General features: G+C 44.4%; 1 protein-coding gene across 7 annotated transcripts in view; it reads left to right on the plus strand.

Moving 5' to 3' along the window:
- GBF1 (golgi brefeldin A resistant guanine nucleotide exchange factor 1) overlaps window positions 1–24,164 on the plus strand; it is a 152,088-nt gene that overhangs the window by 95,788 nt on the left and 32,136 nt on the right. For 4 of the 7 annotated variants that reach the window (XM_059729674.1, XM_019489360.2, XM_019489365.2 and 1 more), the window contains 10 exons: window positions 778–886; window positions 1,259–1,319; window positions 3,019–3,073; window positions 11,392–11,527; window positions 19,192–19,421; window positions 20,283–20,451; window positions 20,651–20,862; window positions 21,811–21,909; window positions 22,883–23,077; window positions 23,508–23,694. In XM_059729674.1, the coding sequence (XP_059585657.1) occupies window positions 778–886; window positions 1,259–1,319; window positions 3,019–3,073; window positions 11,392–11,527; window positions 19,192–19,421; window positions 20,283–20,451; window positions 20,651–20,862; window positions 21,811–21,909; window positions 22,883–23,077; window positions 23,508–23,694 (1,453 nt within the window). Of the gene's footprint in view, window positions 1–777; window positions 887–1,258; window positions 1,320–3,018; window positions 3,074–5,236; window positions 5,336–11,391; window positions 11,528–19,191; window positions 19,422–20,282; window positions 20,452–20,650; window positions 20,863–21,810; window positions 21,910–22,882; window positions 23,078–23,507; window positions 23,695–24,164 lie in introns of all 7 variants that reach the window. The other 3 variants (XM_019489364.2, XM_019489374.2, XM_059729675.1) reach the window with 2 other exon arrangements.

Here is a 24,164-nt window from a genome sequence, read left to right on the forward strand (position 1 = left end):
TTAAACAGATGGCTCATGTACCTGTGGTAAAAGCTTTTCCAAATGAAAATAATTGAAAGCTTAAATGAATTGATTTTAAATTGGGTTCTTGATGCACTGTGGCCTTGATAATTCCAGCTTGTGCACAGTCTTAGCTAATGAAAGAGAAGCTGAGCATATTGCTTGCACAAGGTTATTTTGAAGGAAGAGAGTTCTTCATCGAGGCAAATACAGGGTTTTATTCTCTTCATCTACTTTTCGGCAGAGGGTTCTAAGAAAACCCAAGCACTGGGCAGTATTCAAAGGTTAGGTGGGACGAGAGGAAGAAATCACCTCCCTTTTTATTTTCTCTCCAACCTTCCTGCCCTTAAGCACAACTCTCAGTTATTGGGAAAGCCTGTAGCAGTGCCTGGGTTCCAGGCAGGCCTTCCATGAAACCCCCTGACCCAGGTGGATGGCATAGGTGCTGTGTGGCCTTTTGGATCAGATCAAGTGTCTCGGTGGGGGCATCCAAACCCCAAGACCTCCAGGCTTGGGCCTGCACGTAGGATGCCTGCCGATAAATTTAAGAGTATCTGAAGTGCTAGGGTGAGAGCCTGGGGCGGAGGATGCTTGCTAGTTGTAGCACCATACACGGTGTTTAGTTTTGCCTGCTCAATTGATATGTTTTTTGGAACGATTGAGTTCTGCTCAATCAGTATGATTTCGCTGATTTGACCTGGAACATGAATATATTAAAAAAAAAAAAAAAAAAAAAAAAGTGACATGTTACAGGTGACATGTACATGTTCTTTGCAGGTTTTGAGGACCCTGTTGCTCACTCCAGTAGGAGCCCATCTCACCAATGAATCGGTGTGTGAGATCATGCAGTCCTGTTTCCGTATATGTTTTGAAATGAGGCTCAGCGGTAAGTTTGTTCTCCCTGTTTCTGTGATGGTTGTTCCTAATAGACAGTCTGGACTCTCCAGGCCTCTTTATCTGTGTCCATTGTGGGAGATCCAACTGAGGGAAGATGCTGACCTTGCATTATGCACTTCAGTGCTTCATTGGAACTTTGCCTGATATTCACTGCACAACTTTCTGCTCAATGGCTCCCCAGCTCTGTGGTGCCACCTTCTGAGTATGTGTCCATTTTGCAGCCAGGCAGAGTTGGAGCTGGTTTTAATAAATTTGCTGTAATCTCTGTAAACAAGGCTCGGAGGGGAGTCTGCTTGGAGAAGCCTCTTGATAATATCAGACTGAGTAATGACACCTGTGTTATTTGTTTTTGTCTTCACAGAGTTATTGAGAAAATCTGCAGAGCACACTCTGGTCGACATGGTGCAGCTGCTCTTCACAAGGTAAACCTGCTTGTGTTTGCCTCAGCATTGCTGAGATGGCCCTCCAAGGACAGGAAGATTCCACAATTCCACTTAGGGGCCTACTGAAAATCTGTCTGATATGACTACGATTTAAGGGTGGTGGAGACGGGAGCATTTGGCCCTTCTCTCTTGGGCTGTCTCACCAAAGCTGTGAGAGAGAGGGGCAGGCTGGGTTGTATGGTTTTAGGTGGCCTTTGGGGCAATTTCATAGCCAGGCAGTGAGGAGATTTAAAGGAAGGAATAGTTCTTTGACAGGACAGAGAAGGAAGATTCCCTTCAAAGAACAGAATGAATCCATTTAATTTCTTTAAAAAAATTAATGTCCTTGAAAAAGGAAATAAATACCATCTAAAATAGTCACATGCTTAATTTTAGTAGAGGGTTCATCTAGAAGGGACTGTAAACTGTCATTGGGCCATTGGGATCATTTTGTAATTTGGATGAATATTATGCCCTATCTAGCATCTTCTGAGGTGGGAAATTAGGGCTCTGTCTCCTGAAAATCAGTACTGAATTAATTATTCCAAGAATTTCTAAAATGTCTTTTCTGACTAGTGAAATAACAAAGGGTGGCAGAGAGATTCTGAGGAAGGAGGACTGTTGTAAATCCACAATAATCAGACTTACTGACTAGGGAATACAGTACCTCTGATTTCTTTTGACACTCTGTTCCCATGTGCACATCCTTCCACCTCTATTTGCATCCCTGGTGGCCTCTTTAGGATTCTCTCCCCAACCTATAGTCTCCAGCAGGTAGAGAACTGTATTCTTTTAGGCAAAGAGCAGGTGACACCCTATGGTGAGTGTATCTGTGTGGGTGGGTCACAAATTTCATTGTGCCTCCTCTTCCCCTCCCTGCACCTCCTCACTTTTTTTCGGTTTGCCTTGGAAGCGCTGCTTTCTGTTTTGAGAGAAGGCAGATGAACGTGTATGTGCCTATGGAGACTAATGATGCAGGAGTAATCCAAAGATGGCTTCTGGTGTACTGGTCTTATTCTTCATTTGCCTTTCCTTTTGAGTACTGTCTTCCTGCTTTGCAGAAAGAGAAGTAGACAAAGTTGTGGCACAGACTTGCACCTCCCTGAGAAGCTGAAGGCAGGAGTATAACAGCAAAGGAGGGATAAAGTTGTAAAATCCAGAGATCATTTGGAAGTTCAGTTTAAAGGTGTCTATCTACTTTTCCTTAAAGATAGGGTTCTTTAGTGAAAGGCATGTGGCTGATGGCTGAAACTGGAAGACTCATGACAATGTAGTTCTGTAGTTCATGGACAGTAACAACATAGCTTCCAGATGGCCCACTGGGAAAACCTTACAGGAGGGGCCACCATAACTGACTTACAGTTTGTGAGAGAAAAGACTGCTAGCACTAAACTGCATCTCAATGCTGGGAATCTTGGTGTTAGTTAAAACCTCTTCAGAACAAGTCTAATTGGCTGCTGGAGGCAAAGGGCCATTTAGACTGGTAAACTCCTTGTCACTGAACTCTTGTGAATAGCAACAGACTCATCCTCTTTTCTTGAAGAGAAGGAAATTGGTGGAGGGCCAGTTCATAGAGGAGGTCTGGGTTCTTAGGGGTCCTTCATCCTTGGTGTTTGCTGCCAGACCAGAAGTCATTCTCTCCTTTCCCCACCAATCCTGAGGAGGCTTTATTCATTCCTGCATGTTCTTCATTTTTCAGATTGCCTCAGTTTAAGGAAGAACCTAAGAGCTACATGGGAACTAACATGAAGAAGGTAAGACCAGTATGGTGTCCACTGTTCTGCTTCCTTCTCTTCCCCTTGCTTGCTTACATCTGTGTTCTTTGCTTTCACATTCTGTGGCTATATTTATTCCTGGAAGTCCCTAGATCAGTGAAGGAGCACACTTAAGAGAACTCAATCTGTCATTGTTTATTGAACTAAAAGGAATTATGCTGGCATATTCAGCTAGGAGTTTTGTCTGTTGCGCTGTTGCCTAAGAAGTCTGACTGGAACAGCAATCACCTGCTCCTCGTCTAAAAAGCTTCTGCAGGCTCTGGGAATCTGATGGTGATGCTTTCAAAACCAGCACCCTCTTTTTAACATCTCTTCAGCTTCTTTTTCATCCTTTCTTGCACTACATTAGCCAATATTGCTTTCCCAGTGAATATTATTCCTGCTCTCCCGGCCTAGAAAGGAAGCCTTTCTATGAGGTAGGTGTGACAATGTGTAACCACCATTCAGATTTGCTGTTGTGGACATGCTTTTGGTGGCTTTCAGGGAAGAGAACTTTTATGATAAAAGTCAGAATACAGAGGTGGACTTCTGTCCTGGATGTTAGTAACCAAACCATGAGAATGTTCTTTCTCTCCCTCTGTTCCACATGCTTGTAGAATTGAAGGAGGCCATAGGGCCTTTGTGTGTTCCTTGGCATCATGTTGCACAGGCAGTTGCTTTTCCAGTGAATTTTCAGCATGTGGATTCCATAAACATACCATATTTACTTGCATATCATACACATCTTTTCCTTTAAATCAGCCCCTAGTATTGGGGTGCGTATCTTAAGTAGGGAAGCTGATTTGCTGCGCAGAAAAGAAACCCCTCATTTTGTTTCATGCTTAAGGCAAGAGTGGCATTTCTATTCAGGCAGCTGAGGGAGTCAGTTGACTTAATGTCTCTGTTGTTTATGCTGCAAGTGTTAATGATCATGTCTCCTTTTTAATGGTCTTGATGTTCCACTAATCAAGATAACCCTCCTTCTGGTATTTTTACTGTCTTTAAACTACTCCTGGTCTCTCTTCCCTTATTTCACAGCCTTGCAGGCTGTTTTAAGTTCTTTTCAAAATCGTAAATCCACCCGTGGAAATCAGTCTTTAGCAGCAGTTAGGGTTTCAGCTTGTGATTAACCAGGAAAGGGAGGGTGAGTGAACTGAAGTTTAACTCTGTCCTTGCTCTGTCTAACCATAACTCTAGGAACAAAATCTTTTTTTCTTCATTCTGCCTTTCCCAAAACCAGGTGCATATCTTGGGGACATGCAAGAAAGTACGGTACTCTTTTAGGTTTAAGAATGTTGTGTGGCGAGGGCACAACTTGAACTCTAGAATGGGGTCTAAAGAATACTATCAAAGATAGGGGGTCCTAGTGATGAGAGGCATAGAGTGGGGCAGAAAAGAGATGCACCCCATGTTAGGAAGCTAGACTTGTAGATTTCATGCATCTTTTCGTCCCTTTTTCTGGATGATGTATGGAGAATTGCAAAGATTCTCTCTCACTTGCACTCACATGCACTTGTGCTCACTCATACATACTTGCACACTTGCTCACTCACACTTTTATGGATATGCTCTCACATGTGCATGTATACACATGTGCACACACATACTCTCATGCTCTCTTTCTCCCTTGCTCTCTCATTCTCAGTACTGATCTTTACAGACCAGTTTCCTGAGAAAGCTGTTCCCACTGAGTTTGTTATAGGGGTCTGAACCAAATGGGGCTCTGTTTCTTCCACTGTACTCCATGATGATGCTGTTCTTGCATGCTGCCTCCACTGATAGAGAGAAAACCAAGATGTTAGCTTAGCGTAGGATGGGCAGTGAAGAGAGGGAAGGTTAGAGGTATGTCTGTGGCATAATGCAAGTGCCAGAACTCCTGAAGCTCCCATAAAGAAACTGAAGCTTTCTGTGTAAAAAAAAAAAAAAAAAAAAAAAAAAAAAAAAAAAGCTTCCCCAGAGCTTTCCAGTGACCAGGAAATAGCTGCACCCAGCTCATTAAGGCAATGCTGCTTGTCCAGTGTCTGATGCATACAGCCACTCTGTCCTGTCTGTTCACTGTGCATGCCTTTATTCTCCCCCATGGCCTTGCACTCTGCCAAGTTATTCTTTCTCTTTGGGTTTATTTTGTTTTGTTGAAACCATGCATTTGCCTGTCTTTCACAGATCTCTCCATGTCTCCTCAGCAAACTGGAACTAAGTAGTGGGGAACAGCCCAAAGCCCTCAACCAGTTAGAGAGGGTACTGCTCTTTAAAAACTTGAAGGTCTCTCTCTCCCTTCCTCCCTCCCTCACTCCCTCCTTCCTTCCCTTCTTTAAACACCTGGGAGATAGTTATGTTGTATATAGCAAATCTCCCCTTCTCCCATTTCTGACACAGCATGGCTTTTGGGGAGAATGCATGCAGCAATTGCTTTGCAGTGTTGTGGGTCTGCCTAGGACAGAATTGGTTGGGGGGAGATGGTCTTGTTGTCACTGAACAGGATTAAATGACTTGGCAAGTAGGATTCAGGACGCTGTCACTGAGTTATATGAAGGAAAGAAATGGGAGGATGTGGGCAAGAGATGAATCCTCTCAATTGCCAGTGTTGGCAAGAGGTTCCTTCTGTTTTCCAGTCTGGGTAAGCTCTCTGAAGTCAAGTTTTCCATGTAGTAGCAGCCATTACCATTCTCTGGAATGCTGAATTAATCTATTTTTCAGATATTTGGAGGGCATGATTAGCCATTGTCTGTCTTTGGCCTTATCTCCATTGATGCAAGAATGGGGTTTGGAATCCTATTTAGCATGACAGCTGCTAACCTGATCTGTCATTTGGATGTGTGTGGGGCCAAACTATTATAAAAAATAGTGCCTATACTCTTCTTTGAAGAGTGTTTTTTATAAGTAGTGCCAGTCTGCACTTTTGCTTTTATCCATACAGGTCCCCCATGTCATTAAAAATAGTATTAGCTGGAGTCCCTTACAGGTGTCCAAACTCAGATTATGTAGAATGAGTTTGTCTGCCCTATCTTCTTTCATGCCAGAGAGATGGAAAGGAAAAACATAAAGGTTTTCAGAATTTCCTAGCTTGGGTCTGTGACCAGGATGTTTTGGAAAGGCTGTGACTTCAGATCCTTCTGTGTATGAAGGATTTATATCGAATTGTACAGGAATGGAAACTAGGCAAATTCCTTTTTCTCCTGGCTAAGGGGTATTGTAGTTGAACTTCACTGAAGAAGCAATGGGAATGGCTTTGTTTCTGAGTTTTCCAAGGATTGAGGAAGTGGTGAAGTGCTCTTGGGTGCCTGAAAGGTGTAGACAAGGTTGCCTAATTCAGTTTCTGTCAGGCCTTACAAGGGATGGGTAAGTGAGATGACTGACCCAATTGGTGTCTCCAGCGGGGAAGGATTTCTACCATGGGCTGCATTCTCTCTGCATGCTGTTGTGTCTTGAACGCCACTTGGTGTGCTGACCAGTTTCATGCTGCATCTAGAATGAGCTCACCTGCTAGTTTAATTGCATTAGTTACTAATCATTGGGCCCTCCGCTTTTCTCTTGAGGCTTACAATATCTTATGGAAAAACAAACGAGTTCAGGTAAGGTGACATGCTGAATGATGGGATCTCTCAGACCCTTTAAGTAGAATCTTGTAGTATTGTCCTTCCTCCTACCCTTAACCCTGAGTTGGGATATTACCGGTAAAGCCTCATAGTTCAAAGTGGGGGGAGCAGGAACCTTGTGGTCTTTGATACTGTTTAGCATACACACTTATTCTCTTTATGCAAAGAGAACTCCTTTGAACACTCATTTCTGGCACTGATGTAGAATGTGGCTATGAAGGCAAAGCAGGAGGAGGGAGCAAACCTGATTTTCATAAAAATCCAGATGTAATAAATCCACTTATTTATGGAAGTTCTTCTGTCCTGATGTCAGCTAAATGTAACCAGCAAGTCTGAAGCCTGACTTCCAATTAGGGAAAAAATGACTGTGTACCCTCTTCTCTTCATTTAATAAGGAAAGCCTTTCAGAGACCAGATTTTGCTGACTTTTACCATAGAAGTACAGGGCTGGTCTGTTTGAAAGGTATTCGTGTTTGGAAAAACCTCACAGGAGACTGAAAGCTGAAGAAAAAGAGAATTTTAGCTGCTGTTTAAAATGAAGAATTCTTATGCATTTGAAATATAATGGGACTTCCACTAAGTGGAAAGAAAATCTGAAACGTTCAAAGGGGAGGGGTGTGCTGGAGGGCAGATCAAGGCCTCCCATGGTGAGGAGAGTGTGGGGCTGGGGTGGGCAGGTGCTGCCCAGCTGGGGCAGGGGGTGAGGCATGAGACGGAGCTGTGGCTCGTCTGGGGGGAGTGGGAAAGGGAGGGGGTGGCTCCCACCGCTGTGCGCAGCTTGTTCGGTGGCTCCTGCTGCTGTTCCTACTGCTTGTCCGGGGGGGCATGTGCCCTTGGATCTGTGCAGGGCAGGCAGCTGTGGTGCTGGGAGGCTGGCTGTGGGGCAGCTATGGCTATTTTTTGGGGTGGCTGCAGCCCTCCCCTGTAGCCCCCTCCCAGCACCGCCGAGTGCCACCGTGGTGCCAGCTCCAGCCCACAGCTGCAGCCTGTGCCCCGCACAGATCTGGGGCACACGCCTCTCCCCCTCCTTCCCCTCTGTCCCCCCTGTGCCGTCCCAGGGTGTGCGCAGCAGCAAGAGCCGTCCCTCCCAGATGAGCCGCAGCTCTGTCCCATGCCCTGCCCTGCTCCGCCTGGTCAGTGCCTGCCTCAGCCCCACTCTCTCCCCCATCACAGGGGCCTTGATCTGCACCCCCCCCCCCACGTCCCTTCCCTCCTCACTCCCTTTTCACCACAACAGACTTATCAGCTGCATGCAGCTGTATCAGAAATTGGATTGGTATTGGCCAATATCCCTCCTTAAAAATTGACTATTGGTATCGGCCCCCAAAATCTCTATCAGTGTGCCCCTATTTAAAACAGTTTTAAAATGTGCCTTGCTTGTGGGGTTATTTTTTGTTAAGCTTGACTGAGAGGTCAAGCTAAATCTTAAAGAAACCCCTTTGAGAACTTTGTATTCCTGGCTCTCTGGCTACCTACTTGCATATGATCAGTGAGAGTGAATCCTGGTGAATGATGCAGGCTGGCTTGAATAATGGCAGTGTACATGTTTCTGTTGGTGACCTGAACAGGAGAGAGAGAATTTAGTGGAAAGCATTGCTTATTCCTTGAAAATAGGTAATTGACCTTAGCAGGATGTTTCATTCATGTTCTATAGTTTTCCAGAGTGCCTAGTACTCTTTCTGATCCAGCCACTTCTTTGAAACCCTATACATTGAAACCCAGAGGTTTCCTATAGACCTGGATCCTTTTATTCCTTGGTGGAAGAGGGCCAGCATTGAGGAGATTGTCTCACCTCAGTCTTATTGATAAGATCAAGAGTAGGTGTAACAGAATGCACCATTAGTATGTATTTGAGTTTTGGAGTACAGACAAATACATGAGGACTAACCAGCAAGGAAGATGATGAGCATTTTATTTTTCTGAACTGGAAACAAAGCATGAGATCAAACAGAATGACTGAATACAAGAAATGTAATGTTTTAAAATCTTTTTAAAAGTGAGCTTTTTAAAAAAATTAGATCTTTTCAATTTCATGTTGTAGATCTGTTTTTTGTCATCCAAGAAATAGTTGGATCATAAAGGCCAGTTCTCTATTCTAAAAACTAGAAGAAATAGCAGGGGATAACACAGTTCTGAATCTGTTATCAATTAACTAGCTCAAAGGAAATGATAACATATCTAAAACTTGAAGATTAGCTCCCAAAGGAATACTTTGTGGTGCAAGGGGAAATTACACAAATGGTTTACCACATTGGGACACAACATTTTCACAAGCTTTGTTGAAATGAGAAATTTATATGGGCTATGGCCTTGTTTGGAAACAGAAGAGGATATATTGGAAAACAATACTGGGATCTTCAGGGCTAAATGCTATATCAAAAATACAGTTAAAACCCCCCTGAATGTATGGGTGGTGAAAGAACACCCCAGAAAGAATGTATAGGAAGCAAAAACATAGCAAATGTGTCTGTCTGTTTGTGGCAGTTGGGGTGGGGGCAGGAGTAGACCTATGATGGCTATTGAAGAGCTTAAACTTGAAATAAGGGAGGCTAAGTATAAGAGTAAGAATACTTTATAAAAAGCAAAAGGATGGTAACATTGAATCAGCAAATTTCAGAGGGATGTTTATACTGAAGAAAAACTAGTTGCTACAGCTGTCCTGGGCTGCTGAGACCAGATTTTTCATGCCATTGATAAAATACAGATACTGAAACCCATAATGAATGCATCTGATTTATTTAAAACTTAGTTGCATTAACCTCAGGTTAAATATGTAAATGGTTTTGCGCATACAACATTTGGTGAGAGATCCTAATTGTGACAAAAGTCATAGTTAGGAGTCATACGTTATTGCTTTATTTTTAAAGTTAGAAAGCACTAATCAGACTATTTTGCCTGCTTCTGCTACTCACAGGTCATAGAATTTTGCCAAATGATGTAATGAGCTTTATGCAGGCTTCTGGTTGATCTCTACAATGACTGGGTATAATTTAGAAAACCTGACTGCTTTGGCATTGACAAAGTATTTGCAGAGTTGAAGAGTCCAAGTGGCTTGGGTATTCTAGCAGTCAGGTGGTAAATATTGCAATCATGTTTTGTTCCAATGCTTCTCTGCCTCAACCCACCATTTCCTTGAATTGGTAACTGGTGTTAGCAGTGGAGTTGCTGAAGTGCATTTCTTGGCTAAGGCAGGCAAAGTTCTTTAGGTAGATATGAAATATTTTATTAGACCAACAGAGTAGGCCTGAAGAAGGGTGATTGCTCCCAAAAGCTTGCAAAGACCTTTATTCCAGCTACTTTGTTGGTCTAATAAAAAATATGCAGGCAAGGTTCTTTGGGTAGCTGTGATATGTCTTCAGACCAACACAACTACAACCAGAAACCCACCTTTCTTGGCTTAGGTTTTTGTGGGATAGATTTCATTCACATTTCAATAAGGTATTCAACTAGACTACTGTACTATAAATAGACAAAGTGCATACAAACATACTACAAAGTACTGTTGATGGAAGGCAAATATTAATGGTGAGATGTATGGGTCACTGCTAAGACTTGTTACATAGTTTCCAGGAGACAGAGAAAATACCCTGCTCACCCAAATCTGGGCACAGAAAGATCCACAGTTGTAAAGGGATCTGGAGAACCTGGAAGATTAACTACAACAAAAAAATTGGTCCAACAAGTAGCAAATCCTGTGCCCAGTTAGAGAAAATGGCTGTCCTAAAGGGGGAGCACTCATTTGGAAAACAGCTGCTTTGAAACTTGTCTAGGGCCATGCTAAATGTCATTCATGGTATGATGTTGCTGCTGAAGAAGTGCTAGAGCATGTATGTTTGTGAAGTGAATGTTACAGTAGCAAGGTAGTAGTAAGACAGCCAAGGATTTGCATGGGTGATTATCTTTTATTGGATCAACTGCATGGTTGGGATAGACTTAGACAAGCTCTTGAATGCAATGCATAGTTTAGGTGGATCACTCCAGTACTACCAAAGTAATAGTAAAATGTTACAGATCCTGATCTGTGCAGTGTAGAAAAATATAAGAACTAGAAAAATTATAAGGACGCATAAGATAGTAAAATGCTTACTAAACAGTTGGATAATGGACCAGACTCCCAAAGGCAGAAAGAGAGAAGAGCTTCAAGTTCAGGTTAAGTAAGATCTTAGTGGTAATGATGTGGTGAGCAGAACAGCAAGCTGTATGGCATTGTGTACATGACCAGATCTTAATTCTAAACCCTACAGTGTCATTTTTGTGGAAATTTCCTTAAAATGTTTGAATGGAAAGCTTAATTGATGTATACTTGAGTGTCTTTCTAGAGTTGCTAAAGAGCTACTTAAAACATTACTTTGTGCTTTCCAACAAAATGGAAGGAGTCTGAAATGCACCCTCAGGGCAGTCTTAGGGAATACTGATCTTTGTGTAAAGCAAGGAAATACAGATGGGGGTGTGGGACTCATGCTTGTGTATTTATTGATGCAAAGCAGAGTGCCAAATTCATACTCTGCTGATTTCAGAAGAGGGGGTCTGGGGTAGTGTGGGTCTTGGAGTAGGGTGCTGTGGGGCTAACTTGCATGATTTTCAGGTGCTGGTTAGTTTGTGTGATTCTGTGGACACTGTTGGCTGTCTCATTTGACTGAGAGAGACTTTCTGAGCTGTTTCTGTGTGGTCTGTTCTGTACAATGTTACTGGGCTGACATTCTCAGTGTTTATGATTTTCAGTTGAAAATGAGAGCAGGAGGAATGAGTGATTCATCGAAATGGAAAAAGCAGAAGAGATCACCAAGGCCTCCTCGCCATGTAACCAAGGTCTCTCCAGGAACAGAACCACCAACCACCAATGGTAGTAACATCACAGGTAGGTAGGAACCTGTTTTCAAAGGACAGACCTTGTCCATCTTGCACTTGGTTGCTTTTTTTCATTTTTCTCGCTTGTGTTTTCTGTATTAAATGTTGATGTTAGCAACACACATACTACTGCTCTGCAAGTCCAGAAGGAAGTGTGTGAGGAGAAGGGAATACTTGTTGACCTGAGTGAAGCAAGGTCCTATAGTAGTGTAACAAAGTTTGCATGAGCAGGACATGAGCCCTGGTCACTACCTCAAGATGGCCACCAGAATGGAGCTGGCATGGCACCTTACCTGCCCCCCCCCTTTACCTCTGCCATCCTCCCATCCCCACCCTGTGTGCCTTTTCTGCAGCAGCAGTGGCACATAGTATAAAAGCAGCAGCCAGAGGTTCACTGCTATGTGGGGGATGTCACCTCCTGTTTTTGCTGCTAAAAATTGGTGGGTTTTTTGGCCACTTGACATGCATGTTGGTGCCACAAAAAAGGAAGTGACACCCCCCAGTCCTGCAGCAGCAAACCCAGCTACTGTGCACCACTGTCACCCAGAGCATGGTACTAGCCATTTACGCCTCTGCCTCACTGTCATCTCAATAGCTTTACGCTATTTGTCTGCTTGTTTTCAATAGATCTTCCAGGGATGGCTTGTAGAGAGGGAATTGGGGGATCTAATGTGGTGGGTGAGTCAAATGGGTGGAAAAAGCAGCAGGGCACCATGGATGGGGCAGTGGTAATGGGCAAAATGGGAAGGAAATGGAAAAGAGGAAGCAGGGACTGGGGATGTGACATGGTTGCCTGCATTAGCATGAGACTGGACTCTGCCTAAGAGGTTTCTTTTAGTCCTTTGTTGTGATAGTCTATCAGGCAGTGGTTGGTGGAGGTAGTGGTAATAAGGGATGTGGAAGGCTGGGACCAAGTGAGTTGGTGTGAAAACAGAGATATTGAATGGGGAAATGGAGATGGAAAGGGAAATGCAGGAAATGAGGAGATAGGGGCACACCAAGATCAAATACTGGGCATGTAGGCTATAAGTAAGTGGGTCTGTCCCTGTTGTTGGGTTAGGGAGTGAGGGCAATACTGCTAGTGGGTAATGGAATAGGGCAAAGGGCCTATGAGGGACATAAGTAGATTCTGGCATGTGGAAGAAGATGAAGGGGTGGTAGAGAATATATGAAGGAGGGATGTGAGAGTTGTGCATAGGGACCTAACTGGAGGAATGGAGGGAGCTCCTGGTGTATGCTGTGTGCCCAGCCTTTGGAAGCTACCACTGTGTGTGTAACATTCTAGTACTGTGATACTAGAAGCTCTTATCTAAGTAGAGCTGGAGAAGTAGAAGAGCCCATAGGTATACAAAAATAGACTGCATGATTACCTTTTGTTACCTTCATTTTGGGTACATCAGTTTTGTTGGTGTGGAGTATGCTTTCTTCTTGTAGATGCTTTACATTTTGATGGGACAGACAGAAACAATAACAACAGAAGGAACTGGACAGGAAGGTTGATATACTAGCTGTGTACTGTACACACTTTTAATGAATATTGTGTGCAAAAGAAAGAGATCTGGTTTAGCGTTGAGGATGTCCTGGTGTTTTCTCATACCAGTGCCAAGGAAATAAGAAGTTAAAATATATCACGTCCAATATACAAACATCCAGATTTTATCCTGCTCCCAGCACGATGCTTGTTATATCAACAGGCTAATACCTTCTAACATTGCTTTTCAGTTCAGTGCTATAACCCTATGTGCATGTGTATGCACACACTTTGAATTGTATTGCTTTCTGACATACTAGATGGGAGAAATGCAGAATTATTTGCATGTTCAGTTGCTTTTCTTACAAAACTTGCCTTTTGGCTTCCAGAAAGTTTTATCAGTTCTGTAATACACAGCACTAAACAAAGCAAAGGTTAATGTGTGAATTCATAATATGTCCTCAATGTGATTTTTTTTTTTTTTTTTCTCTAGGTAATAGCTTCATCTTTACAAGGTTTTCTTAACTGCATGGTCTATGAATGTGTAGGGTTCTCTTAAATGAAAGTTTAGATTCTGGAGCATCTAACAATAAGAGATAAGTGCCCATGAATCTGTTCCATGTTCATTTGTCTTCTGCTAAAACTCATTTTGGTTAGGAGAAAATACAAGAATAATTCTATTTACTTCCCCTTTATCCTTGAAATAATTCCTCTTTCAAAATTTTTGATTAAATATTTATTGAAGAAATTTCCTTAAATGTGGTTGTTCTTTCAGGTGTGTATTCCATCAAAGTATTAAACCAGGGGGCTTAGTCCCGCTTTAAATGAAAATCTCAATACAGGCTTAACTGTTGCACCACTACAGACTCTACCACGATCCAAAAACGTAGACATCTTTTACTTTATGCACAGTGAGGAATTATCAAGATCCAAGTGAAACAGCCATTTTTCTCAAATCCATATTTTAAGACATGGATAAGATGCTTTGAACATGCAGCAAGAGTCTTGAAGTGACCACCCAACATCCAGCCTGGTAGGGCAGTGTTGTGGTTACAGTTGCCTCATATGTAATCACTCTTATCTTGGGGTCAAAAAAACCTGTGCAAAAAAAAAAAAGCAGGGTGGTGCACATGACCCAAAACTGGAGCCTGGCCAGCTGGAGCCACATTTGAGCTACCAGCTGGGCTCTGAGTGGCAGGATTGCTGCTGCTGCTGCAGCCCCAGGAGGCCCCCAGGACCTGAGGTAAGGCTGCTGGTGCTAGCCAGCCCAGTGCTGGCCCCAGCCTCCTCTACCCTATCTGGGGTAACTGGCCACACACCAGAGGGCGTGTGGCACAGGTGTTCCCTGGGGACAAGTAGTAGTGGCACAAGATGTCCCACTGCTAGTTGTCCCCAGGGAAACAAACATCCACACTTGCGTGGATGTGGCCCATGAGTCTTGTAGTGGTTGATAAACTGCAGTACTAGATCTGTTGTCATAGATGTTGTTTTTTGGGTGTACAGACTATCTACAAGGGTGGTATAGGTTGTAACCATGTTGGTCTAAGGAGACTAAGGTCTAAGGCAGACAAGTTTATTTCAGTAAATCTGATATCTCTTATTAGACCAACAGGCTATCTGCAACAAATTTATTTCACACCCCCCAAATGAACAGCCCTGAATACCAGCCCTGAAAAAAGTGGAGGCACTGCTTTTCTACTTGCTTCCACTTCTTAGCTGTTGCATGAGAACTACTGCTTTAATCTGTACCAACCATTGCCTACCCAGTCTGATGGTGAGGAGGATATTTTATCAGATGAGGTGTAACTTTTTATATTTATAGAAACATGTAATCAAGAAACTACTTAGTTTTCTCACAATGCAAATGTACGTCATTAAGGTTGGAGATGTCTGCAGGATCTTATAGAACCTGTGGAGCAAGATGAAAATTAATTCTTCCTTTTTATCCTCCTATCTGTTTTATCTGCTTCTTGTCCTGATTCTGTTGTCCAGGCTTTTTGTCATCCTTGTATTGTGTACCTCAGGGAGCAGGCAAGAGAGCTACCGGAGGAGGTAGCAAGGCTCCAAAGCATCCTCTGCCATGAGAATATTATTGATTCCATGCTGGAAGAAATCTCTGGGACTGTGGAGGAGGACTGCCAGAGGAGGTGCTAGAAAAGGAAGAGGGCATGGACTCCCAGGAAGGTGGAAGCTGGAAGCTTGTGACTTCTGGCAGCATAGAGAAGTTGTCATCCCCACCTGCAGCAGTTTGCCTGGAGAACAGATATGGAGACCTAGCAACAGAGGAGGAGAAGTGAATTCCATTGGTAAGAGGCCAGGCCAGGAATCCCCGAAGTGGCGAGGATGAGACCACTGCCACAAAGAAGCAGCAACAGATGGTGGTGGTTGGAGACTTCCTTCTGTGGGGGACAAGAGGGATCCATCTGCTGGCCTGACCTGATGACCCAGGAAGACTGCTGCTTGCCTGGAGCCCACATCCAAGATATCACAGAAGGTTTACCGAGACTCATCCAAACATTTGACTACTACCCCATGCTGCTCATCCATGTGGGCACCAACAGTACTGCCAAGGGTGACCCTGAGCAGATCAACTACAAGGCTCTGGGTGCAAGGGTGAAGGGAATGGGGGTGCACAGGTGATGTTCTCGATCTTTCCGGTTAAGGGGAAAGGGCTGGGCAGCAGGAGTGGATATGTCCTACAGATCAGTGCATGGCTGCATAGGTGATGTTGTCAGCAGGGGTTCAGTTTCTCTGAACATGGAGCAAGGATTACAGCCTCCCACAACATTCTTGCAAGCAAGCTAAGGAAGTAGGGGTTGGATGAATGGACTGAAAGATGGAGAGAAAACTAGTTGGATCATTGGGCTTAACAGGTAGTAATCAATGGCTTGATGTCTAGTTGGCAGCTGGTATCAAGTGGAGTGCCCCAGGGCTCAGTCCTGGGGCCGGTTTTCTTCAATATCTTTATTAACAAGCTGGAAGATGGGATGGAATGCACCCTCAGCATGCTCACGGATGACACCAAGCTGGGGGAAGTAGTAACTATGCTGGAGGGTAGGGCTAGGATGCAGAGTGACCTAGACAAATTGTAGGATTGGACCAAAAGAAATCTCACGAGATTTGTTAAGAAAAAGTGCAAAGTCCTGCACTGTGGATGGAACAATCCAATGCACCGCTACAGGGTTGGGACCAACTGGCTAAGCAGCTCTGCAGAAAAGGACCTGGGGGTTACAGTGGACAATAAACTAGATACAAACCAACAGTGTGCCCTTGTTGCCAAGAAAGCTAACAGCATATACTGGTTGCATTAGTAGGAGCGTTGCCAGCAGATCGAGGGAAGTAATTATTCTGCTCTATTCTGCACTGGTGAGGCCACATCTGGAGTACTGTGTCTAGTTTTGGGCCCACCACTACAGAAAGGATGTGGACAATTTGGAGAGAGTCCAGCGGAGAACAGCAAAAATGGTTAGGGGGCTGGGGCACATGACTTATGAGGAGAGGCTGAGGAAACTGGGTTTATTTAGTTTGGAGAAGAAAAGACTGAGAGGGGATTTGATAGCAGCCTTTAACTACCTGAAGGGTGGGTCCAAAGAGGATGGAGCTGGACTGTTCTCAGTGGTGTCAGATAACAGAACAAGGAGCAGTGGTCTGAAGTTGCAGCAAGGGAAGTTTATGTTGAATATTAGGAAAAACTTTTTCACTGGGAGGGTGGTGAAGCAGTGGAACAAGTTATGTAGAGAGGTGGTGGAATCTCCATCTTTGGAGGTTTTTAAGGGTCGGCTTGACAAAACTCTGGCTGGAATGACCTAGTTGGGGATGGTTTTGCTTTGAGCAGAGTTTTGGATTAGATGACCTCCTGAGATCCCTTCCAACCCTCATTTTCTATGATTCTTTGACTGCTGAAAATGATGAGGATGTCCAGTTCTTCTCCAGGGTCTTCTGTTGCATGGATAGTTAGCATGTCTGTCTGCATAATCATATATATAATATGCATTTGGTAAAATACTAATATATTGTTCTTGTCTCCTTTTATAGTCCTCTAATTTTTAATTGTTCAGTCTTCTTTAGTACTGTCAACATTTCTTCTTCCTTTTGCTGGACAGGCCGGCAAATCTTTTCTTTATAGTTTATTGGTGTTCTAGAATACTTTGAAGAAGTTATTCTGCTTGTGGTCAGTCATCGTACTACATCTGAACCCTTTAAAATTGGATCTTCTCTTGATTTACCCCTTGTATTGTGACATGTTGTATTTGTCTTCACTGCCCTGGCTCTCTGCAAGGTTGTTTGTAACTACTTGAGATGTCTTAAGCAGGGGTTAGTAACTTATAGCCTATAGGCCAGATCCAGCCTGTGGAGCCATGTGATCTGGCCCATGAACATGAGGCAGCAGTGTTTGGCAGCAGGGCTTTGGTGGTGTTTGCTGTCTGTACTGCTGCAGGAGTTCTCCCTGTGAAGGGGTGGTGGGCAATCAGTGGATCCTTGTGCCTGCTTGCCTCTGTCCCAGCCTGGTAATTCCAGTCTGAAACCTGAAAAGGTTGCTGACTACTGCTTTGAGGTAAAGGGAAAGGATTGTTTTCTGAAGTTCATGTAATCTCTGTTTCTTTGAATTTAGGTTTACTGGAGAACTCTCCAACTGTTGAATTACTGTAATCATTCATTGACCTGAAGGGACAGGGGAGCAGAGAATTTCAATGTAAAGGATTAATTACCTAACCCATGGTGTGTCTAAGATGTTTTTGTATGACTTCCGTTCTGGTTCTCAGATCAACTGATGGCCATTATCACCTTTCCTTTCCCTACCACATGCTGCTAGGCAGCCATCTCCCAAACACTTTGGATCTCGACGTACAGTGATATTCTTTGTCCTTTTCTAACCCCCCCCAGATACCATACAGAGAATCAGCAGTTTTGTCTGCTCTGTCTCATTTTTTTCCTGATTCTGTCAGTCACTCCTGCCTGCTTTCTCCCTTTTTATTTAAGTATACGAATTCTCTCCTGAATTAATTTTTCATCCAGTCTCTGGATGTGTAAAATTCTGGCTACTATGTGATAATAGGAACTGCTAATCTCTGTTTTCCTTTGATCTATTTGGCTTATTGATAGGAGGAAAACAGAACGTTCTTTGGTCTGCATTTTTTGCCGCCTTAGTACACTCCAGGGACTTATGTGCAGAAAAAATCAAAATTATGCAAAATTATTATTATTTTTTTTTATATTTCATCTTATATCCTTAATATCTGTGCCAAAACCCCCATCTGGGTGGGTGTAGGGTTTGTGGGTGGATGTGGGCCCACCTGCCACACTTGCCCCCTCCCTCCCATGGCGCACAGTCCCTGCTGCTGACGTCAGGAGCAGGCAGCGGGCCCTTGGGGTGCTCATAGCCGTGGCAGACAGAGCTCCCTGGCAGTGTGTGGCTCTGGTTGAGCCTGGGGCTGCACATGGTGGCATGGAGCCAGCCCAACCTGGCCCACTGGCATGTACTTTCAGATCAGACCAGGCTAGCTCCATGCCAGCACATGGGGCTTACGGCACTGCAGGCAGGAGCCACACACCACTGGGCCAGGCAGCTCCGTGCCTCCATGTGTGGTTTCCCACTGGAATGCTGGTAGTCCCAGGTGGAGGCACAGAGCCTATCTGGCCAGCTCCCTATCATCATGTGCAGCCCCCGAGACTCAGCCAGAGCTGTGCACTGCCAGGGGCTCTGCCTGCCATGGCCATGAGCACCCCAAAGGCCAGCTGCCTGTAGCTGCTGCCGCCAGTGATGGCATGGGCTGTGCACCATGGCAGGTGGGGCATGGACACGTGGCAGGGGAGCCCACATGCCACCACCCATTCCCTCCTATTGCAGGCAGGAGCTCCCCTCTCGACTCAACAGCTGTCCAGTCATGTGCCATCACACTCAGTGCCTCCAGATAAGGCTCCTAGCTGGAGTGCCAGGAACCCTGCAAAGATAGAGGTACAGAGCCTGCCCGGATTAAACTATGCAAAATTATGCAATTATGCGGGGTAATACATCTTATGCACAAAATTGCATGGGCACATAATTGCATAATTCCCCAGTGTGCATCTTAGGATGTTTTAAGGGAGTTCATTTGTTAGTTTGTGCTGCAGGCTAACTAGCGTGAAAGGAGTTCTTTGCTGCTCTGTCTGATCTTGAGAAAGGGGGAAAGAGTAATGCTAACTCTGCTGCTGTTTTTCATCAGCAGCTGGAGTTACTTTCATTGATGCTCCTTCTCCCATCTCTTCTGGAAGTTCAGAAAATACCTCATCTGCCGTCAGCCCTGCTACAGACAGTGGCATGGAGTTGTCTTCCCAGGCCACATCCAAGGAAGACCTTACAGATTTGGACCAGGTCAGCTCTTTGGGACTTAGCGCTGCCATGCCTTTGGGTGATCCCAAGGCCATTGATCTTCTACCCCAGGCTGAACCCCAGGTATGTGCAGAATCCCATGCAGATATGACAAGTCCAAACCAAGCTGTTTGGTCTCTTGCTGAAGATCTTGTGTCTATTTTTGCAGCTTTCCTTTGTGCAATGGTAAAGAAAGAGCTTAAGGAAAGCTTAAGAATTTTCCTTCTTAGTATAGGGTTACACAATTTTGGTACAATCATGTCTTCATGCTTTCTTCAAGACTATTTGTCATTAGCACTGTCAGAGGATAACTGTGGTCTAATACAACAATTCCTGTGAAACTCTGTTACTTCCAGTATTTCCATTACAGCAGCCTTAATTAAAGGAGTAGCTAATAAAGACAAACATGACTGTGGTCTGAGGATCTCTTGCTTATTGTTTTCAGTACCTCTAAGGCATAAAAATAACCAAAGGAGTAGATGGGTTGATTTGAGGAAGCATGACATTGAAACTAAAAAGCTGGTAGGAGGACGAGAGACTACAAATACTGTGCAGGGTGTCAATGCCAGAGATGGACAAGAATTGTTTAATGTAGTCCAAGAGCAGATGACTAGACCTGATGTGGTAGGAACTGATATGATAAATATGAAAAACTTACAAGGAGTAAGAGTTGTTAGACTGCAGAAGCGTTTCCCAAGTAAAGCTCTTATAATGCCCTCAGTGGCAGGGCTTTAAAACCAGGTTGAGGCATGCATTGGTTAGGAGGAAATGGAGTACAAATGGCTGAAATCATCTCTTCTGTCTTGACTCCTGTTCAGCTCCCTCACACGTTGTCAGTATGACCATCTGAATGACTGAATGAGTCTGTCATGTTGCTGGTGCACTGTTATCTTACACTTGCTTTGATTTTATTTCTTGCTTCCCAAATGACTGGTATGACTGAAGGATGAAAGTCTCAGGGTGGAGAAGACCCAATCAGCCTCTGTGGAATCTATCCCTGAGGTACTAGAGGAGTGCACCTCTGTGGCAGAACACTCTGACTCTGCCTCTGTTCATGACATGGACTACGTCAATCCCCGAGGTGTACGTTTTACACAGTCCTCCCAGAAGGAAGGTGAGAGTTGTGAAATGCTGCCAAGTCCTTATCTGTGTCTCTCTACCCTACTTCATCCCTTGTCTGGAGGGAAATGAGCTTCTTTTCCTGAACTACTATCTGTAATGGTTTGGTCTTTGCTACCTAATGGGTATCTGCAAAAGATGGGAGCAGAACTGAGGGCTCTTAATGTCTCACTGGCTGTTATTTTTCCCTTCAGGAACAGCACTGGTCCCCTATGGTCTGCCTTGTATCCGTGAGCTCTTCCGCTTCCTTATCTCCCTAACCAACCCTCATGACCGCCATAACTCGGAGGTGATGATCCACATGGGGTTGCAGCTGCTCACTGTTGCTCTGGAGTCAGCTCCTGTGGCAAACTGTCAATCTCTGCTGGGGCTTGTGAAGGAAGAATTATGTCGGCACCTGTTTCAAGTGAGTCTGGCCTCTAGAGCCCCTGCGTGTGCTGCCAGTGAGTTTCCCCATGTGCCAGGTGTAAATTTTGATAACCAGTACATTGTCCCTGAGATCTGCCATTTTGGAAGGGGAAGTGATGTTAGTTGTCACCCAGGATCACAGATCTGGCTGCTCCATAGAGCAGTGGGAGTAGAGAGTGTCAGGTAGAAAGAGGCCTCTATAAGAATCTATGCAAGTATCTCTCAGGTTACTGCTTGCATGTGGGAGGGGATGATATCTGTACATGTTCATTCACTGTCATCCATCTTTTTCCCAGTTATTCAGTAGATGTCACTACTAGTTCATCCTTTCCCACAAACTCCTGATTAGGCACTAAACTGCCCTGCCCACTTCTCTTCAACAGTCTCCCAAATGAGGCTGAAGTTTAAACCCCTTCTTCCTTGGCCCCTGACTTTTGCTCTCCCTTAGTCTGATAGATGGAAACCTTTTAGTTGCCTTTCACCAAGGAGGAAAGGGAGGAAGTGATTTTAATGTGCAACTGGATTGTCCTAGTGTGTCAGAAGCTGTATAGCAACTCTCATGTCTTGACTTAGAGATTTATCAGAAACCCAGTCTTCCTCAAGATTATAAGTGACAAGCCGTGCAAAGGCTTGGGAGTAACCAGTAAGTCATTCTGTAAGTGCCGTGCTTGGAAGCAATGTCTCACCTAGAATTCTAGTCACAGGGAGAGCCCTTTACTTCCTACAGGTACAGCAGTTTCAGGACAAATTAGTACTGCCCAGGAGCAGTCCATGCATACAGGAGTAAAGGCCTGGTGGCAGTGCAGAAGGCTTCTTCCAATATTAAAACCACTATGTGGAAGCTCCCCCTTCAATTGTGGGGGGGCTGGTGCAGCCATAACACCACCTGCTTATGTAAATAGAGTACCTGAACCTCTCAGTCCTTGCATTTTTGTTCCTTGTTCAGCTGCTGAGTGTGGAAAGGCTCAATCTGTATGCAGCCTCCCTAAGGGTATGCTTCCTTCTCTTTGAGAGCATGCGGGAACATCTGAAATTCCAACTAGAGGTGAGTGTTCGTATATTACTTATTCCCCCGGTAAAACACAGCTGGAGTTGTGGATGTGCCAAAGAAGATAGAAGTATAGACTGATTCAATAGGATGCAGTCCAGATATTGACTAGCAAGGCATGAATAGCGGTATGGGAATTCTTGGGGCTTCTTTAGAACCCTGTCTCCATAGAATAGTAAAACGCCTTTGGAATTGATGCCTTGCCTTCCTCTTACATTTGTTTCATTGTTCAGTACACTGGGACAGTAGCATAAGGATGGGTGGGTGAGGGGGCATGAGCCTCAGGCACTGCTTTGCTGGGAGGAGGCACTGGGAGGGAGTGAGGCAGGTGCCTTATCCTCCTATACTCTTCTTCCCTCCCCTGCTCTCTCAACTTTCTTGCAGCAGCCCTGGCCAGCAGGAAGGGAGAGCAGAACAGCAGTAGCAGTGTCAGCTCAGGATTGTGAGAGTGAGAGGCATTCTAGGAAGTGTTGTTTTTGCTCCTGAAGGAGGTCATGTCCCCTTTTTTTGTCACTGAAAATCGGGTTTTGGCTGCTTGACATGTCAGCAGTTAAAAAAGGAGGTCATGTGAACTCTCCCAGTATCAGAAAACTGCCAGTTGCTGCTTAAGTTGCTTTGGCAGTGCATACCACTACTGCTTCATTGCTGGCAGTTGAGCTAGAGCTGCAACCACTGCAGAGAAGGGGCAAGTGCAGTATGAAGGGGAGATGGAGGGCTGCCCAGGGCACAATACTTGCCAGTTATACCTCTGAACTATGATTTACTTTGCCCCCCCCCAAAAAAGGCATCTTTTGGCTTATACTATTGAAACATACAATAAATTTTTCCATCAGAGCAAGCCTTTGCTAAATACGGACTGTTTTATGCTGTGAACCACGTGGGAGCATTGAGCTCCTACATCTGTTGAAAGCTAGTTGTTGTCCTTTCTTTCCTCTTTGCCATAAACTGAGCTGTTCTATGTTTCTGCCAGATGTACATAAAGAAGCTGATGGAGATGATCACTGTGGAGAACCCCAAGATGCCCTATGAGATGAAGGAGATGGCCCTGGAGGCTGTTGTTCAGCTGTGGAGAATCCCCAGTTTTGTCACCGAGCTCTATATAAACTATGACTGTGACTACTACTGCTCTAACCTCTTTGAGGACCTCACTAAGCTGCTCTCCAAGGTCCTGAAATCTCTAATTTGTCCTCACTTTCAGTTGGGGATGTAAACTCCAGAACTTGGAATTGAACAGGACTGGGAGGGAGGTGTAAGTTGGGAAATGGAAAGGGATGGCTCTTAAGTCTGTATGAAGGAGAGAGGAGCAAATGCCAGTCTTGACATGGGATGATAAAAGGCTGGCCTTAAATAGATTTAAATAGTTAAGGAAGGCCACTTAATTTGGAAGTTTAAGGGAAAGTCAAAGAGATTGCACAATGCTGGCAGAGCGTGCAGGAGGGATTAAAAAAAAAGGTTGTGAGGAAGTTTTGTATGGAAAGTCATGGGGAGTGCTGCTGCATGTCAGGGTTTCCAGAGCAGTGAGAGAAACTTTTCCTCAGGGCTGGGGAGGTGTTTATAACTGAAATAATCTTATATTCAGTTGTTTGATTTCCCAGAATGCCTTTCCAGTTTCTGGACAACTATACACGACCCACCTGTTGTCTCTCGAAGCATTGCTGACAGTGATTGATAGCACTGAAGCACACTGCCAGGCCAAAGTGCTGAGCAGCATCCACCAGCAGGAGAAGGAGGTGGCCAAACCCAGTGCAGAAACTGCCATTAGCACCAAAGAGCTATGCAATAGTAAGACCATCCCTTTCAACATCTCCGTGTCTGTCCTAGTTTTGTGCTAAAGCTACCTAATGCCTTCTTTTTGTAGCTCTCTTAACTTAAAAGTATATTTCTATTCTCCCAGGCACATGCTATGCTATTCTACTTTATTCTATTCTGCTAGGCACCTCTTGGCATCTAAAAAATGTGGTATAAAACCAGTGTATCAGAGGGACTCAGTCTTCTTTATGGCAAGTGAGTTCAGTGGAGTAAGCCTACTGCTTGTCCCCAGATAAAATTTGGAGATGACAGGAGGTATGGCCTTATCGACTAGGCTGTCTAGATGCATCTCTGCAGTGATTTCCTGCCCCATAGATGCTGTGACATCCTTCAGAACAAAATACAATTTTCTCTTAAAACTTGTGTGTGCATAAGTAAAGGGCAGAGCTTGTCCAGCTGCCCTTCAGTTGTTTCTTTGAGCCCATGGCAGCTGTATGGAGCCC

Source organism: Alligator mississippiensis, chromosome 6, assembly GCF_030867095.1.
Source record: "Alligator mississippiensis isolate rAllMis1 chromosome 6, rAllMis1, whole genome shotgun sequence".
In the NCBI taxonomy this organism is placed as follows: domain Eukaryota; kingdom Metazoa; phylum Chordata; order Crocodylia; family Alligatoridae; genus Alligator; species Alligator mississippiensis.